We start from the raw sequence: 16,011 nt of genomic DNA on the forward strand, positions 1-16,011 counted from the left end.
GCTTGTGGAGACAGAGGTTCCATCAGAGCCGAAGAGTCCGCAGAGTACCTTTTGTTCTTGAGTGGAATCCTAAAAGGTTCCAAGGCCGGCTCCGACGTAATCTTTCGTTTGAGGAGCGACAATTTTCCGGTGTTGGCGTCGATGATCACCTCACGACGTTCCTCCACCGCAAGTGGCTGTAGCCGAAGCTTCGACACCACCAAGGCAGCCTTCGGCGTCAATACTTCCTGAGAGTGTCCGCTCTGCTTAGGCGCGAAGGCCTTCGGCGCCGACTTGGGAGGAAGGGTAAAACGGATGGGCGTTTGTTCCTTGGCAGGCTTCGGCGTGGGCCTAGGCACGACAGTGTCCTGGCTGGGAACCACAGTGGACTGTTGGATCCGCTTTAAGGATTCTCCCACCTTCTTTGTAAGGGATGCCGAGGGCTGAACTGTCTCGAGCGACTCTTCGTCTCCGAGAGCCCGGTCGCCGGTAGGCCTCTTCTTCGGTGCCGACGCCCCATGGCCTGGCGCACCGTCGGCGTGACGCTTCTTCGAAGCCGTCTTCGGGTCCGCGACCCCTTTCGGTGCCGACGCAGCCGCGTCGGAAACCTTCACCTTCGGTGCCGACCCAGAGGTGTTCGGGTCGGCCATTTTGGCGCGGCTCTTCTGGTCGGCCATTTTGGCGTGGCTCTTCAAGTCGGCCATTTTGGGTTTCGTGGAAGTTGACGCCTCCAGAACCTTCTTCACCAACGCCACTTTCGGTTTCGGTTTCGCATCCGAGGGTGCGAGACCAGTTGGCTTCACTTTCGGTTTCTTCTTAGAAATGTCCGTGACCGGGCCCGGAGGCGGGGACGTAGGACTCATAGTTAGATCTTGGGTAAGGCCCGAAGGCGATCCCTCGACCTGGGCCGTATGATGGGGAGTAACCCCAGAGTCTGGTTGGGGATGCTCTTCCTCCGAGCTATCACCCATCGTGGCACAAGCCAGATCGTCGTCCCCTACCTAGTCGGAGGCTTCGTCGCAGGCCTCCTCATCCGCGTCGTAGGTCTCTTCCTCGGACGCGGGGCCAGGGTCCGACCCTTGTACGTCGTCTTCTCCCTCGACCGATTCCTGGAAGATGTCATCGGGTGGGGGTGCCGAAGCCGACAATTGAGCCTGGAGCCGATTAGCTCGGCGAATCTTTAAAGTCTTCTTACTTCTAAATTTCGAACACGCCATGCAGGTGTCTTCACGGTGATCCGGTGACAAGCATGTATTGCACACGGGGTGCACGTCGAGGTGCGAATATTTAGAATGACACAGCGGACACTTCTTGAATGGAGTCCGCTCCATAGCAAAAGGTGTAGTGTAGGCCCGTCCGCGTCGAAAGCACGTGGAAGGGCAGCAAGAGATAGGAGCTGAGAGTCAGTAAGAAACCCGAACGCAACTATACCGACGCCCAGCCTAAAGACCTTTTGGTCTCAAGTAAAAAGTAGAACAACTATCGGTTCCGACAGAGGGAACCGAAACACATCCGAACCCAATGGCGGAAAAAAACAATCTGGGGATGGAGGCGATGCCCATGCGCACTGTAGTCCAGGGGAGGAGCCACCTATCTCGTGATACTTCGAAGACTCTTCCAGGACAACAATGTGCAATCATCCGGACCCAACACTAGGTGGCGGACTATGCACAGATATGAATTCAGCAGCCCACATGCCTCGAACCTGGTAATTCGCTATAAAACCTTATATATTCAAGTGTTAAGTGCCTGCAATACTTTTAATGAACCGATTTTCAATACATCAGGCACTGTTTAGCAGAAGTACATCACTCTACGTGGGAACAGACACTCCAAAACATAACTATTTTTAGTGGCACAGCACTGACAGCATCAATATAGCAACGAAGAGTATGTCACTCCCCAGAAGAACAGCAACTCTTCTTTCTTGTACTTTTGGGGGGCCGTACATAAGCACCAGGTGTATGTTTCTATCCTCATCTATTTTTCACCCACACCAGTGCTTATCCATGTATAAATTAGTAGCGTAAATCAGGTGTCAAGTGTGAGGATCGCTGATAATGGCGAGCATGAGAGAGAAAGGGAAAGAGCAACTAAGTGAGATAAAACAGAAAAGAGGAACGGAATACGAGGCAGTGTGATCAAGATCAAATGAAGGAGAGAATTAGAAGGAGAGATTGCTCTGTTTTCCTAAGCTGCGTGAAATTACAAAACGTGCTGTAACAACCGCTATGTAAAAGCAAAATAACAAAAGGCACTCTCTAATTTCATGCCCTGAAGGTACTAATTCAATACCTCACATTTGCATTCTTAGTATGCTGAGCTATATAGAGAAGTTATTTAATAATAATGTTATTCTTTTCGAGGACGTGAGTCCCTTAGTCACTTTGCCACTGGATTCAAGCAAGCCGGGCTGAAGACGTCTGGAATGCCAGAAACCGGTCCTCGGAAGCTTGTTTCCGGTCCAGGGAAGGCATGGCTTGGCAGTTCGGTCTGGACTGTTCCCATGAGGCACAGGTTCAGACTGATTTGCATATAGCCATGTCTGAACTGGGGTGGCAGAGTGGGCTAAAGAACGGTGATGGATCAAACCCAGATCAGTTGACTGGGGGTGAGTGTTTGATTGGTTGGTTCAGATGCTCCGTCCATCACCACCCCCTTTTGTACCGCTTTTGGCTGCCATAAATGGGCAGGGTATGCTCAGACGTGAGTCCCTTGCTCACTTTGCCACTGGATTCAAGCAAGCCGGGCTGAAGATGGCTGGAATGCCAGAAACCGGTCCTCGGAAGCTTGTTTCCGGTCCAGGGAAGGCATGGCTTGGCAGTTCGGGCTGGATTGTTCCCATGAGGCACAGGGTCAGACTGATTTGCATATAGCCATGTCTGAACTGGGGTGGCAGAGTGGGCTAAAGAACGGTGATGGATTAAACCCAGATCCTTTGACTGGGTGTCCGTGTTTGATTGGTTCAGATGCTCCGTCCATCACCACCCCCTTTTGTACCGCTTAAGGCAAGAAAGATGGCACTTTCTCACACCTATCCTTCATCCTAAACAACAGACTGGACACATTTAAACTCCATGTCAAACTGGCCGAGTTTTTTTTTTTTTTGAAAACTCAAACTAAAGACCTTCTTTGAAAAAGTCACCATAGATGAAGAGGCCAATAACAACAATCCCAATGAGACAGGCATTAGGCTAAAATCTACCTTTGTCCACCACCCGCCAGTGTACCAGCGGAAATCTCTACCTTTGAGCAAGCGGTTTACACAGACCGAGAAACTGACCCCCAAAGGAATCTTCAATAACCTTTCCAAACAAGACCGAGAAGTCATCAAACGCCTGCAGAACAACCCCACCTTGATCATCAAACCAGCTGATGAGGGGGGTGGGATCGTCCTTATGGACAAAACTAACTATGATACAGAATGTCACAGACTCAACGACACAGAACTACAAAATCCTGAGCCGAGACCCCACAGCGGAACTACAGACCACTATACACACCCTGGTCAAAAGAGCCAGTGAAGCAGAGCATCTCACTACTCAAGAGGCCGAATACCTCTATACCAAAAATGCGAGAGTCCCATACTTCTACACTGTACCCAAAGTACACAAGAGGATAATACCACCCCCAGGAAGACCCATAGTATCTGGGATCAATTCACTATTGGAACCACTGTCGAGGTACTGCGACTATTTCCTCAACCCATTGGTACAACAGACCCCCCCCCCCCCACCTACATTAAGGATACCAAGCATCTCCTCAATATCATCAAGGATGAGAGCTTTGACCAGATAACCCAACTCCTGGTGGGACTTGATATTGTGAGTCTTTATATCAGTCACCCCCAAGATGCCACACTCCAAGTCCTACACATTGTGCTTATGCAAACCACTTGGACCTACCAAACTCCAAGACACTTCATTCTAGACTGCGCAACTCTAGCACTTAAGGAGAACTACTTAGAGTGCAAAGGGACCTATTACCTACAAACCAACGGAACATCAATGGGCAGTGTTTTTGCTCCAAACAAGGCAAGACTATACGTCCACCACTTCGAGCAGGAACATATGCCACTCACCAACCCTCATTCAGGCAACATAAAAATGTGGCGCAGATACATAGATTACATCTTTGTTATCTGGGAGGGAACACAGGAGACACTGAACACATTCCTTACTTGGCTTAATGGCCAAGACCCCTACCTTAGGTTCACTAGCACAAGTGCAACCGACCTGGCATTTCTGGACCTCAACATTATAGCAGAACATGGCTCCCTGCGCACTACCACCTACTACAAACCTACAGCTAGAAACTCGTTACTGCGGTTCGACAGCTTTCAGACCACTCTGAGAGAACCTCCCCTTCGGCCAGTTCTTGCGCATCCGCAGCCATATATCGGACTTCAGAAAGCAATCGAGTGCCCGGTCACACAAACTAGAGGGCGTGGCTACCCCAAAGCCATTATTGCTAAAACGTGCAAGAGGGCTCGCAATCAAAATAGGGAGTCCTTCTGGAAACAGTGGTTAAAGACCCCGAAAAACCACCTATGACATGTGTAACCACATACAACATGGATAAGATAGATAATACTTTATTTTGATTTGTGAAAATCATAAAAGGGTGGATCTTACCACCATGAAATAGGCATTAACATCTTTGACTCAGCATAAAAACAAAATCACAAAAATAAAAAATAAAAAATACAATAAAATAACACAAAGCTTAGCACATACAACATGGCTTCTAACCAAGTTTCAAGCATTATCCGCAAGTATTGGAGAATAATCAATTCAGGAACCAGAGACTGGGAGACCCCACTCTTTGCATTTAAAAGAGCGAACAACTTAAAAGATCACTTGGTGTCCACACGGTCAAGAGCTAGTCCAAAACCCACTGACAATACCATCCTCAACACCTGGGGACTACCTAAAGTGACTGGCCACTATCCAAGCAACAACTGTAGTGTGTGCCGTGCCACGTCACTAAACAAACAAAAACACTCCACCTTGAGCCCGGCAAAACATTGACTCAATGTCAACACACTAACTGTAATTCCAGCAATTTGGTGTACCTCATCACCTGTCCCTGTGGCCTCCGCTATGTGGGCATGACAACGCGAAAAGTGCGGACCAGAGTAGTTGAACATAGGAGCACGATCAGATGTGGCAAAAACATCAGTAAACTGACAATCAATCAAAGCACTTGTAAAGCGCGCTACTTACCCGTTAGGGTCTCAAGGCGCTGAGGGGAGGGGGTGCCGCTACTGCTCAAAGAGCCAGGTCTTGAAGAGTCTTCTGAAGGCGAGTAGGTCTTGGGTCTGCCGTAGGTGGGTAGGGAGGGTGTTCCAGATGTTGGCGGCGAGGAAGGAGAAGGATCTGCCGCCGGAGGTTGTTCGTTGGATGTGGGGGACATCGGCGAGGGCGAGGCGAGGCTGGCGGAGCGGAAAGTTGAGTCTGCTGTTCAGGTAGGCTGGTCCGGCGTTGGAGTGCTTTGTGTGCGTGGGTGAGGAGCTTGAAGGTGATCCTCTTGTCGACGGGGAGCCCGTGTAGGTCTCTCAGGTGGGGGGGGGGGCTGATGTGGCTGTGGCGGGGGACGTTGACGATCAGTCGGGCGGGGGCTATTTGGATGCGTTGTAGTCTGGCTGGGATGCCTGCGTTGCCGTAGTCCAGTCTGCTGCTAAGGGCCTGTTGTCAGCGTTCTTGTTTCAGTCGGGATCTACTTGTAGATACTGCGGAGGGTGCTGTAGCAGGAGGAGGAGACTGCATTGACCTTTCTAGACATGGAGAAACCATGAATCATATTACTTGGTCTGAACAATGCATGACATTATCCCTGATTACTCTTATTTCTCCGTTAGCAGACACTACAGTGGCCAGCCTTGGTCCTTATGCCCCCCTGTTTACTTTTACTTAGACTCCACCATTAGTGGGCCCGTCTTTCAACTTGCAAAGATCTGTCTTGAACACGCTTATTCTCCAACACATTTCGGCATCCTGCCGGTGCAACCACCATTGCGCACGAGCTACACGAGCCGCATCGCGCATGCGCAAACTAGCTGCACCGCGCATGCGAGAACACTGTGACACTTGCCTCTCTGCACACATGCAACTGGCGTATGACTCAGCTAGGGCAGTCTGTCCTCTATAATTTCGTGCTCGCAGGTGAATTAAATGAAACCAAACAATACTTAAGGCAGCTTCGCAACCCGAGGCAGTCTCACGGAGGTCCACGGCAGAACAATAGGTTTACTACAGGTCCCGACCGACAGTCTTGTTAGTACCATGCACTTCAGCAACAGCCCGGGTAAGCCACCATTTTTCCTTACAGGTTGCTCCTTATTCATGGACCCTTCATTCCCCTAGGGTCAAAACCTCTGCCGGGCGACTCCATGAGGCATTTTCAGCAAACAGCCAGTGTGAGAATACCTACTTTTTATGCACCTACCACTCGATTATTTGTGTGTGTTGCTTACGCTGTCTTGCCCACCACAAATATTCACGCATATCTTGTTAAAACCTAACCTTAACCATACCACCATTATGGTTACACCTTTGCCGCATTTTTATAGTCTACACAGCACCTTAGAAATCGGCATATACGCTATATGGGGACTATAAGCTACCATGCTAGGACTCTCCCTTGTATGTTTGTTTTGTCATACATGATATCCAGTGATGCTTAAGAGGGAATCCCCCTCGCACACATATAGCACCGTAGCGGGTGCTTCACATTTTTCTTAAATTAAGATTGCACTATCACTTATTTATTGGTCCTGAGGAAAGCCTGTTTAAATTATAAAGGCCTGGCTGAAACATGTAGACCACACCTGGATGCAGGAGGCCCTAATTAATACTCCTACACATCCACCAGCCTTTTTAATGCTAACAGAGGCCCAGTTGTTAAGGTTTAGGTTACCCGCGGGTACTGGGATCACTGTATAGCTTTTAACTTTCACGCCACTACACTGCATACTCCGTAAAATACCTGCTCCGCTGTATTCAGGCGTCGAAGCACACCCAGGACACATTCGGCGTCACCGGGTGGGCCCGATGATGAAGCATGCCACCAACCAGGTCGGTGTGTGAGGGCTTCATGAACAAACAAAATAGTTTGCACCTTACCATACAGCCTTGAGTCACTCCACAAATAGGCTAGTCCTTATTTATTGAACATATAATCCCCGGAGATACGGACTAGCTATCTAGTCCTCTCTCTCTTGATAAACGATTGCCTTTGTAATGCAACCACCCGCCTCTCCTGCTATCAGAAGCAGGCCCCTTCCCGTTTCCCATTCTTTTTGGCGGGAAGACAGGTGGGAAAAACTAGCCAGCCCAGGTGGTGAGCCCACCTCTGCCAACTCCACCTCTCAGGTGGGGGGGGCGAGGTGAAGCCCCCCTCTTCAGTGCCCCTCATCTTGCAGATGGCAGGCACTCCCCAATCTGGTTAGGGATAGTGCTCAGTCCCCCACGTGGGGTGAGCACACTAAGGGTGTAGTCACCCTAAGGTTAGTAGCCCTCTGCACACTCTTACATTTGGGATACGCCGATTGATCACTAGTACTATTCTTACACCGTGTAACCTACTGTATGTTTTTGTTTTTCCTGCACATGTGTACCACTATAGTGCATTCTCCTATTCCCACCTAAATCATCATCGCAACATGAATCCCACCGCATCCCCCCCCCATTCTCAGTCCCCATTACCCTCTCACCTCCTCTCTTAGCATAACTCCCCTTCCCCACAACATGACCACTCCCAATCCCATTTCCCCTCCTACTCTCAACCCCCATTACCCTTTCGGCACCCCCACCTCGACTATCAGTCTCCCAGCATACACCCTGACCCACCCACCTACCATCATTGCCCTCACTCACACCACCAACCCCCTCCCCACCACATCCACACCCCTTCCGCCCAAAACATCCCTTCTCCCTAACACCTTCCCATACATCAACACAACGCACACCTCCTCGAACACCAGTCCACGCTCCCACCTGCACACAAATTCCCTGGTCAGCCATTCTCCTCAGACGGCCACCCCCACCTCTACCACCTACCCCACGATGGACAACATCATGGCCACCCTCGCTCAGATCAAAGATGACATACACAACATCAAGGAACTACTCGCCATTCACCCCATACGCCCCTCACCAACCTCCCCTCCTAACTTATCCCCTACCCATCCGGTTGACTCACTCACTCAACACGCCCCAAACCGGGCGTCAATCCCCGCTCTTAGACGCAGCAAATGCCCTCGTCCACCACGTCGCCCCTGCAACACCTCACACAACTACACCTCCCCGCCCAACGGGTCCTCCACCCTTCCGTCGAACTCTCTCACTCAACCTGGATTATTTTTATTAACGGTCTGATTGCTCCCATGTTTGACTCTGTAGCCATTTACTTGTACTATTTTGTACACAGGTTGGCTTTGTAACCACCTACTTGTACCATTTTTTACTATGTGACCTATTGAATTATCTGTCTGACTATGCTCCCCCATGTACTTCTCTTTGTAAAGCGCTCTGATATCCGCAAGGATCTTGTCCGCGCTATATAAAACTTTCAAAATAAATAAAAATAGAGACCCCTAAACGCCCCTTTAAATACAATATTTAGGGGGCAGCCCTGAACAAAGAAAGCAGATTCCCGCAACCTATGAGGAAGGATGAAAGACGACGCCCAGCAGAGGATACTGCAAAGAACAACTGACTAGGCCCCAGCCCTACCGACCTGTCTGCAGTTTTTAGAGATCCTGCTCCAAAAGTAGTCTTGTCCCGCAGCCAGTGACCTCCCTAACCCCTGGGAGGACTGACTGCCTTCAAAAAAGACCAGATCGCCTGTGAACAGCAGCTCTGTTCAAAAGAAACTCTAAACAAAAACTTCGAGCCTGCTGAGGACCAAGAAGCCAGACGGCTGGAACTACCACTGTTCCCGTCGCTTACGGCCCAGAGTTAGAGTGGCCCACCAGTCCCAGCGACGTCCCTCAGCACTCCAGAGTCAGATTCCACCGTGGGTTGACCGCTCCAGGAATCCCCGATATCGCCTGCAGCCTCTGCAAAACATTCGCAACAGAGTTCTGGGATGCTCCCGGACCTGAAATCTAACCCCTAATGATTAAAAGTTAGTAATGTTCCAGGACGAAGAGTCACATATCGCTCCTCATGGCATTTAGCAGACCGCCACGAATTTCTAGCACATAATTTACTCACATCACGGCTGTGAGACATGACACCACATGAATACGGGAAGCATCCTTTACAACAAAACTTTTACCACGCAGTGCTGTTACAACGCAAGTATTACAACGAAAACCATTACAACGCATTACACTGGGGGGCGCTCTAGGATAGGGAATAGTTTTAATTTACTATCCAACACCTTCCCTAGTGTCCACGGGGACTGGAGTTCGAATAGTAAATTAAACTATTCACTATCCAGCACCCCCAAGCGTAATGCGTTGTAATACTTGCGTTGTAACAGCATGCATGGTAAAAGCATGCGTTGTAACGTCATACATCCCATGAATACAATTAATCCAATGTAGGCTCTGAAAGATTTCTTGCACTGCAGCATTCTTCAGTGCTGCGTGCACATTAATTACATCTTTGTAGGCATCGACTGCTACCATTCACAACCACAACTTTAGGCCAAGGGTTTGTTGAGAAACGTTTGGACGCCCCGACACAAGCTAACAAGATACTGGCTACTGAGACAGAAAGCTCTAAAACCCCATGTCCTTACCTGCGGGGCTGTTGGTTGGATCCGTCAGAGGAACGGCCACTTTCGGGGAGGCTTTAGGAGGAGCTGCAGCCTTGACTTCCGGGGCTGTAGTCACCTCTGGTGCATCCTCTCCATCCTCGTCTACATCAGGGAACTCCCACTGGGATTCACCTGTCTGTTCATTTAGATAGAAATAACGCCTATGCTCCCTAAAGCACAAGAAAAAGAAAACGTATTTAAGCCTCCTATCCCAGCAGGGACAGGCACACCTGGCACTCCCCGAAGAGCACGAGACCCTTCAGGGAGCCAGTCACTGATTCACTGCCAAAAACAAATGCACACACAAACTTTAAGACAACAATGCACACAGCAGGATTGGGGCGCCCTGTGAATAGCTACACCCCTCGGCTGACAAACAAAGCAGGAAGAAACCAGCTCAGGGGCAATATCAAAACTCAAAAGTGGGTTTGGCCACTTAACAGATGGGAACATTTTCTTCTGCGTACTACTGACAGAAAGCTGCCTAGACGAGCAGGCCGCCTACTTCCCAGAGGGACTGCCGAGACCACAGTTAGGATAACAGCAGTGAAAGCTAAGTTGTAAAATGATCTGGGAACTGAAAAATAAGAGCAAAAAATGTAAATTACAAAAAATAATCAATGCAAATAAAAATCTTAAGATCTGACCTGATGTAGGAGTCTCTTATCTTCATGTTGAGTCACAGCTGCTGCCACGGTGATCCTGTAAACTTCGCTGACGTTACTCGAGAGGTTGAACCTTCCAGAAATCCTGCAAAGCGTACAGAGCTCTCGCAAGCGCTCCCCCCATTCCTGCCCTACACAATCAATTACACCCTGGACAGGAAAAATCTGCTCAGTCCAATCACGAAGCTACTTTTAACATTTACTCATTTGTCTCCAGTATGTGGCTGGCCCAAAGTGTGTGTGTGCGGCAGGCTGGGCCTGGTTAGCACCTCTTTCCAGTCTCCAGACAGAGGATGTCACGGCGTCAGGTGGCGGTGGTCACAAGTCATGTTTGAGAAGTCAAAGGTGAAAGGTGAAAAGGGTAGAAGATGCGTACCTGTCCCAGTGGCAGGACCAGCCCTTTGGAGTGGCGTTAATTTCATACTGTCTTATTTGCTCGGCTGCATCTTGGAGTTTTTGTTTGAGGTAATTTCCGTTGAGTGCTCCTTCTCGCCAATCAGAAATTCGAGTCTAGAAGCAAGCGACAATAAACCGAATGCAGGTGAGATACAATCAATGTACTATCCCTTGAAAAGTAGGCACAGACCTAGGTGGAGCACTGGGCGTGTGGGGAGGGGAGAGAGGAGGATAGAAGAATACGTTAGCACTGCTAGAAGAGATGGAAGCACTTTATTTTGTTCTTCATTTCTATGAAGTGAAACGACTGGGAAGGTGTCAGCAACATGGAGACAGAGCAAGTGGGAGGCACAAGGCGCTGCATACAAAGCATACTACTTACTACTACAACTAAAAAAAGAAAAGCTTAGGAAAAATGGGTAGCAGAATAAAGAAATCAAACATCAAAAAAGAAGGAATACAAATCAGTAAGCTAGTGTTGGAAGAGGCTGTGAGTGACAACAGACTACCAGTCACACAACTGAGGAAACAAAAGAATTAATCACAGAGGTAGAGGGAGCAATGGGACTGAAAGCAGGCGTAGCCTGAGGAATGGAAACATACGTTTGATAAGGGTAAATCTGAAAGCGCGGCAGTAACTGGGAGAATCAAAGAGAATAGGTAAATGAAAAGCCCTAACATGGAAGTTTTAGTAAGGCTGTACGTGAATGGAGAAAAGGTATAGTAAAGTAATGGAGTTGGAACGGTGGCAACAACTCCTTTGAGACTACAGTATTGGGGAATGCAAGATTATAACCCTGGGAGAGTGGAAAATCTGAGTAGTAAAGTGTGTGGCATCAAAATGTGTTTTATTAGGAGGATCAGCACTTTTCAGCAGAGTTGCCAAAGTAGTCCAAAGACAACAGCTGCAACCAACAGGAGCATGGAAGCCGCGCAGCTCTGGCCCGTGTAGGTCGCACCGGGGGTGCTACCTCTGGTTCTAGAGATGGGATAAGTGCACTGCTAAAGAGCTGCTTGATCGAGGTGGTCTGGCAGCTACTATTCTCCTCGATCTAGTGCAGCGTTTGACATGGTTAACCTCGCTATCCTTATCAAATGAATACATAACACTGGCATCTCCGGACCTGCCCTAGGCAGACTCAAATCCTTCATCGAGGATAGATCGCTTCAAATTGGACGGTGGCTGCACCTCAGACATTCTCCCCCTTCAATGCTGCGTACCAAAGGGCTTCGCTCTTAGCCGACACTGCATAAGATATGAGACCATTAGCGGATATCGACCATTCACTAAGATATATCAATAGTTTCCAGTGTGGACGATACGCAATTGGTTCCCCCACCCCCCCCACTCAGAATCAAATCCATGGGCCCTTGTCTAGAAAAGGTGGATACCTGGATGAACAATTACCGTATGGTAAAACCAAACTCTTGGTCCTCTGTAACACCAATCCTTCAATGGATTTAGGCTGGATGAACTGCCTTAGACTCCCTCCCCGAGCCCTCCCACCCACCCATCCCCTCCCCTCACCTCCCCAATCAAAAACTGCCCTAAAAAGCCTCAGTCTGGTTGGATGACTCCCTTAATGGGGTCTAACCAGCAGCAAAGCTGGCGAGAACCTGTTTTGGCATTCCCAGGATGCTCCGAAAAATTATTTATCTGCTTCCCCTCCCTCCATGAGACTTTTAGTCCAGGCCCTTATACTGGCTTAATTAGACTGTAGAAATCCTCTCTAACACGAGCCCCAAACAAGACATTACATAAATTACAGACTACGCAGAAAGCAGCTGCCAGAGTTCTGCACAAAGTTCCTAGACATAATTCTTCCCCAGTCAAAGCCTCAAGGCTCTTCATTGGCTCCCAGTGGCAGAGCGAATCACAATTAAATCTGGCGCTCTACAGACGAATCGGGCTACATAACAAATATTCAATGACGGTGCTCCAAAGGGAGAGAGGTTAGTTACCAATTTAACCTCATAATGCCCCACAATGAAGGGGGTACAACAGATACAAAAGGTCCACCCTGAGCACAGGTTAATAATTATTTCAGAGTCCAATAATTATATTCAAATCTAGCAGTGTCGTTCCAAAATGCAGTAGTTTTATTGATGAATATTATGTCACAAACAGTCAACACGTGTTTCGTTGCGCAGCTTTTCTGAAAGCGGTGGCACGGGGACCTGGTCAGGAGGGACCCAGTGCACTTCCAGTCGAAATCACATCAATGACCAGGCAAAAGGTGGGGTGACCATGTCAAAAAGGGTCACTTTCCTACATGAAAGGATGGTGCCACATTAAGGATAGTGAGAAGGAATGATAGGTTAGAGACAAATAAAGCTACAGGAAGGTATTTACAATGGCAAATATTTCCCTAGTGAAATTTGAAGGGGCAAGCTCAGCATAATATGTAGCTCAAGCATTCTCTATACGAGCTTGAAGTCGTTTTTTAGAGCAATCTTTTTTATCTCTTTTGAACCTTGTTTGCACTTAGTTCATATACGTTTGAACGCTTGATAGTGCATCTGCAAACCACGAAGCGATAGGAGTGTACTGAAAGGATTAAGTACAAATCTGCTGAGACCCATTAATTACAAATCGAACCATGATCATCTTCCTTCCCTGAAACCTGGAGGACAGCAGGAGATGAAATCTAAGAAAACAAGGCTGGGGAATAGATAAACATTTTGAGGAACACATTCCTTGTTTGGTCAAATACTCAGTCTAAAAAATAAAGTCCTGGTCTAACTACGATCTATTACAGAACCTGAAAAATCACATACACCAATGAGAAGAGAGGCTCAAATGGAGAAAAAAAAACATAGGAGGATGATAGAGGGGCAGGATAGACAGGATGTAAAACCCCTTGTGCTACGGATAGCAGATTAAACAAAGGTCATTGCGTCACTACTGGCAACACAAACCATGCAGTACATCTCACCTCAGTTTGGAACAGCAGCACGTGGAAGTTGGACACAGACTGCCGATTTATACCCAGGAACTCTAGTTTACTTGTGAGAATATTGGCAAGCTCACCGATCTGAAACTGGCAGAAAAGAAACAAGGCGCATAGTAATCAGAGAGCAGTTCTGAACACTACATTCAATCACATACAGCCCCTGCGACAGCAGAAAAGCACCACCTCCCTCGACATGAAGCCAATCGTCCCCACTCACACCATTTCAGGTCATTAATGTGCGATAACTCCCAGACGTGAGTTCATTCTTTGGCTCTGGCTTCATAGTACAGCTGTCGGAGAGATCAACAGGGAGTGACTTCCACCCACCCCCCCTCCGGAAGAATCTCTCACCTCGTGCCCCTGGCTGCTTGATGTGTCATTCTACGTACTCTGGAGTGCTTGCATTGCACTGCAAAGTGATACGTAAAATACGAAGAAAAATAACAATTCAACAGGGAGCAAGAGAGATTACGCAGGTGAAAATAGCGCCAAATATCACAAAGCGCATATTACGGTCTATAGAAGTAGTGGGCTGGAACCTAGGAGGAATTAGAGGCAGCCCGTAATAAAGCCCTCGATGGTTGATTTGGTCGCAGTGATAGTTTAAGTACCAATGCTGAAAGCTATTTTGTGGCCGCTGATGAAACTCTAGGCCCTGCCCTGGAACTGAAGGCAGGACACTTTAAAGAGGCTGACACGGCTCGTGGTTCCTGGTGATTTCTCCCATCACAGACGGAGCCCATTTTTGGGAAGTGATGGCAGCCTTGAACGGGATGAAGCTAAAATTCAATCCGATACAGGGCACCTGGCAGTCTTTTCCCCAGAGGTCCCCCCTGAAGCTCTGGAGCAGGCTACTCCAGCGAGCAGCTCGTGAGCTACTGGTAGCTCTTCAGCCACCCGTAACTCTCTCCTCTGTGGAGCCCAGCCCACTAACTCAGAAGCATTTGCATGGTCAAATCAATATACGTATACCAAAATTGAAAACGAATAGTTTACCTGTTGGTGTAGTTTTGCAGCTTGAAGATCTTTCTGGATTCACTATGCTGTGCATTATTCCGCGGTCTAGTGGTTGGGTCTGAAATCGTAGTCTTTTTTTTCGTAGCCCAGGTGGGCGGCGCGTCCCACCTTCTGGTGTATTTCCTGTGACGTCTGCACGATTCCTACGGAAGCTCCCACCTTTGGATTTTTTTTCTTGTTTGTGTTATGTTCGTGAATCCTTTGGCAAGGTTTTCAAGTTCTTCCTCAAAGTAAATGAATTTTCACTTTGTCTCTTAAGGTGTCCATTTGTATATTGTCCTTTTATTTCCACCTTCTTTTGCCTCATCTTTCTGGCGGAGGTGGGTTTATTATGTTTGTGGCAGCTGGGTGGAAGAGGAGCGTTGGTTGTTGAATATATGTTGTAGCACTTCCTGTCCTACTTGTGCTTCCTTGTTCATCTGTATATCCACGCAGTAGTGCTTAGTGAACGTGTGCACTGAAGCCCATGTTCCCGTCAGGCATATGTCTTGAATGGGTGCGTTAGCCAGGAAGGCTATTGTTGCTCCCTTTTTCCTGGTGGAGTGGGCTTGAGCGCCGTCAGTTAGCTCTTGACCTGCCCACTTGTGGCAGAATTGTATCATTTGTGAGATCCATCATGCGATGGTTCCCTTTGTTACTGGTCTACCCAGGAAACTGCTTGCGAAGGACACAAAGAACTGCTTTGTTTTCCTGTGCTCCTTCGTTCTTTCCATGTAATGCATTACTGCCCTTCTTGCGTCCAGTATGGACAGTGCCCTCTCTGCGCTTGTGGATGGTTTCTGAAAGAAGCTGGGTATCTGTATTGTCTGGTTAATGTGAAACCTTGACACCATCTTTGGCATAAAGTGTGGGTCCGTTCTCATCACCACCCTGTCATTGCAGATCGCTTACCCTGCGTAGCGAGGTGATTGCCACTAGAAAGGCTGTCTTCATTGTGAGCACTTGTAGTGAGGCTTTATGGATGGGCTCAAACGGCGCCTTCATAAGTTCTGTTAGGACTAAATTAAGGTTCCATGCCGGAGGCGGCATCCTCTTTGGTGGTGCCATCCTTTTTGCCCCTTCCAGGAATCTTTTTACTACTTGTGATGTAAAGAAGCTCTTTCCTGTCTCTCCTCTTGTGTAGGCTACTATCGCTGCTAGGTGTACTCTCAGCGAGGTAGAAATTAGGTTTGCTTTAAGCAGGTGTGTTAAATATTTCAGCACAGTTGATTTCTTTGTCATCTTCTTGTGTA

General features: G+C 48.2%; 1 protein-coding gene across 2 annotated transcripts in view; it reads right to left on the bottom strand.

Annotated features, from left to right (window-relative positions):
- FNBP4 (formin binding protein 4) overlaps positions 1-16,011 on the bottom strand; it is a 247,377-nt gene that overhangs the window by 148,709 nt on the left and 82,657 nt on the right. For both annotated transcript variants that reach the window (XM_086959754.1, XM_086959755.1), the window contains exons 11-13: positions 13,745-13,849; positions 10,789-10,922; positions 9,730-9,917 (exon numbers count right to left, since the gene is read on the bottom strand). In XM_086959754.1, coding sequence (XP_086815880.1) covers positions 9,730-9,917; positions 10,789-10,922; positions 13,745-13,849 — 427 coding nt within the window. The remainder of the gene's footprint in view (positions 1-9,729; positions 9,918-10,788; positions 10,923-13,744; positions 13,850-16,011) is intronic.

Source organism: Lissotriton vulgaris, chromosome 2_2, assembly GCF_964263255.1.
Source record: "Lissotriton vulgaris chromosome 2_2, aLisVul1.2, whole genome shotgun sequence".
NCBI lineage: Eukaryota > Metazoa > Chordata > Amphibia > Caudata > Salamandridae > Lissotriton > Lissotriton vulgaris.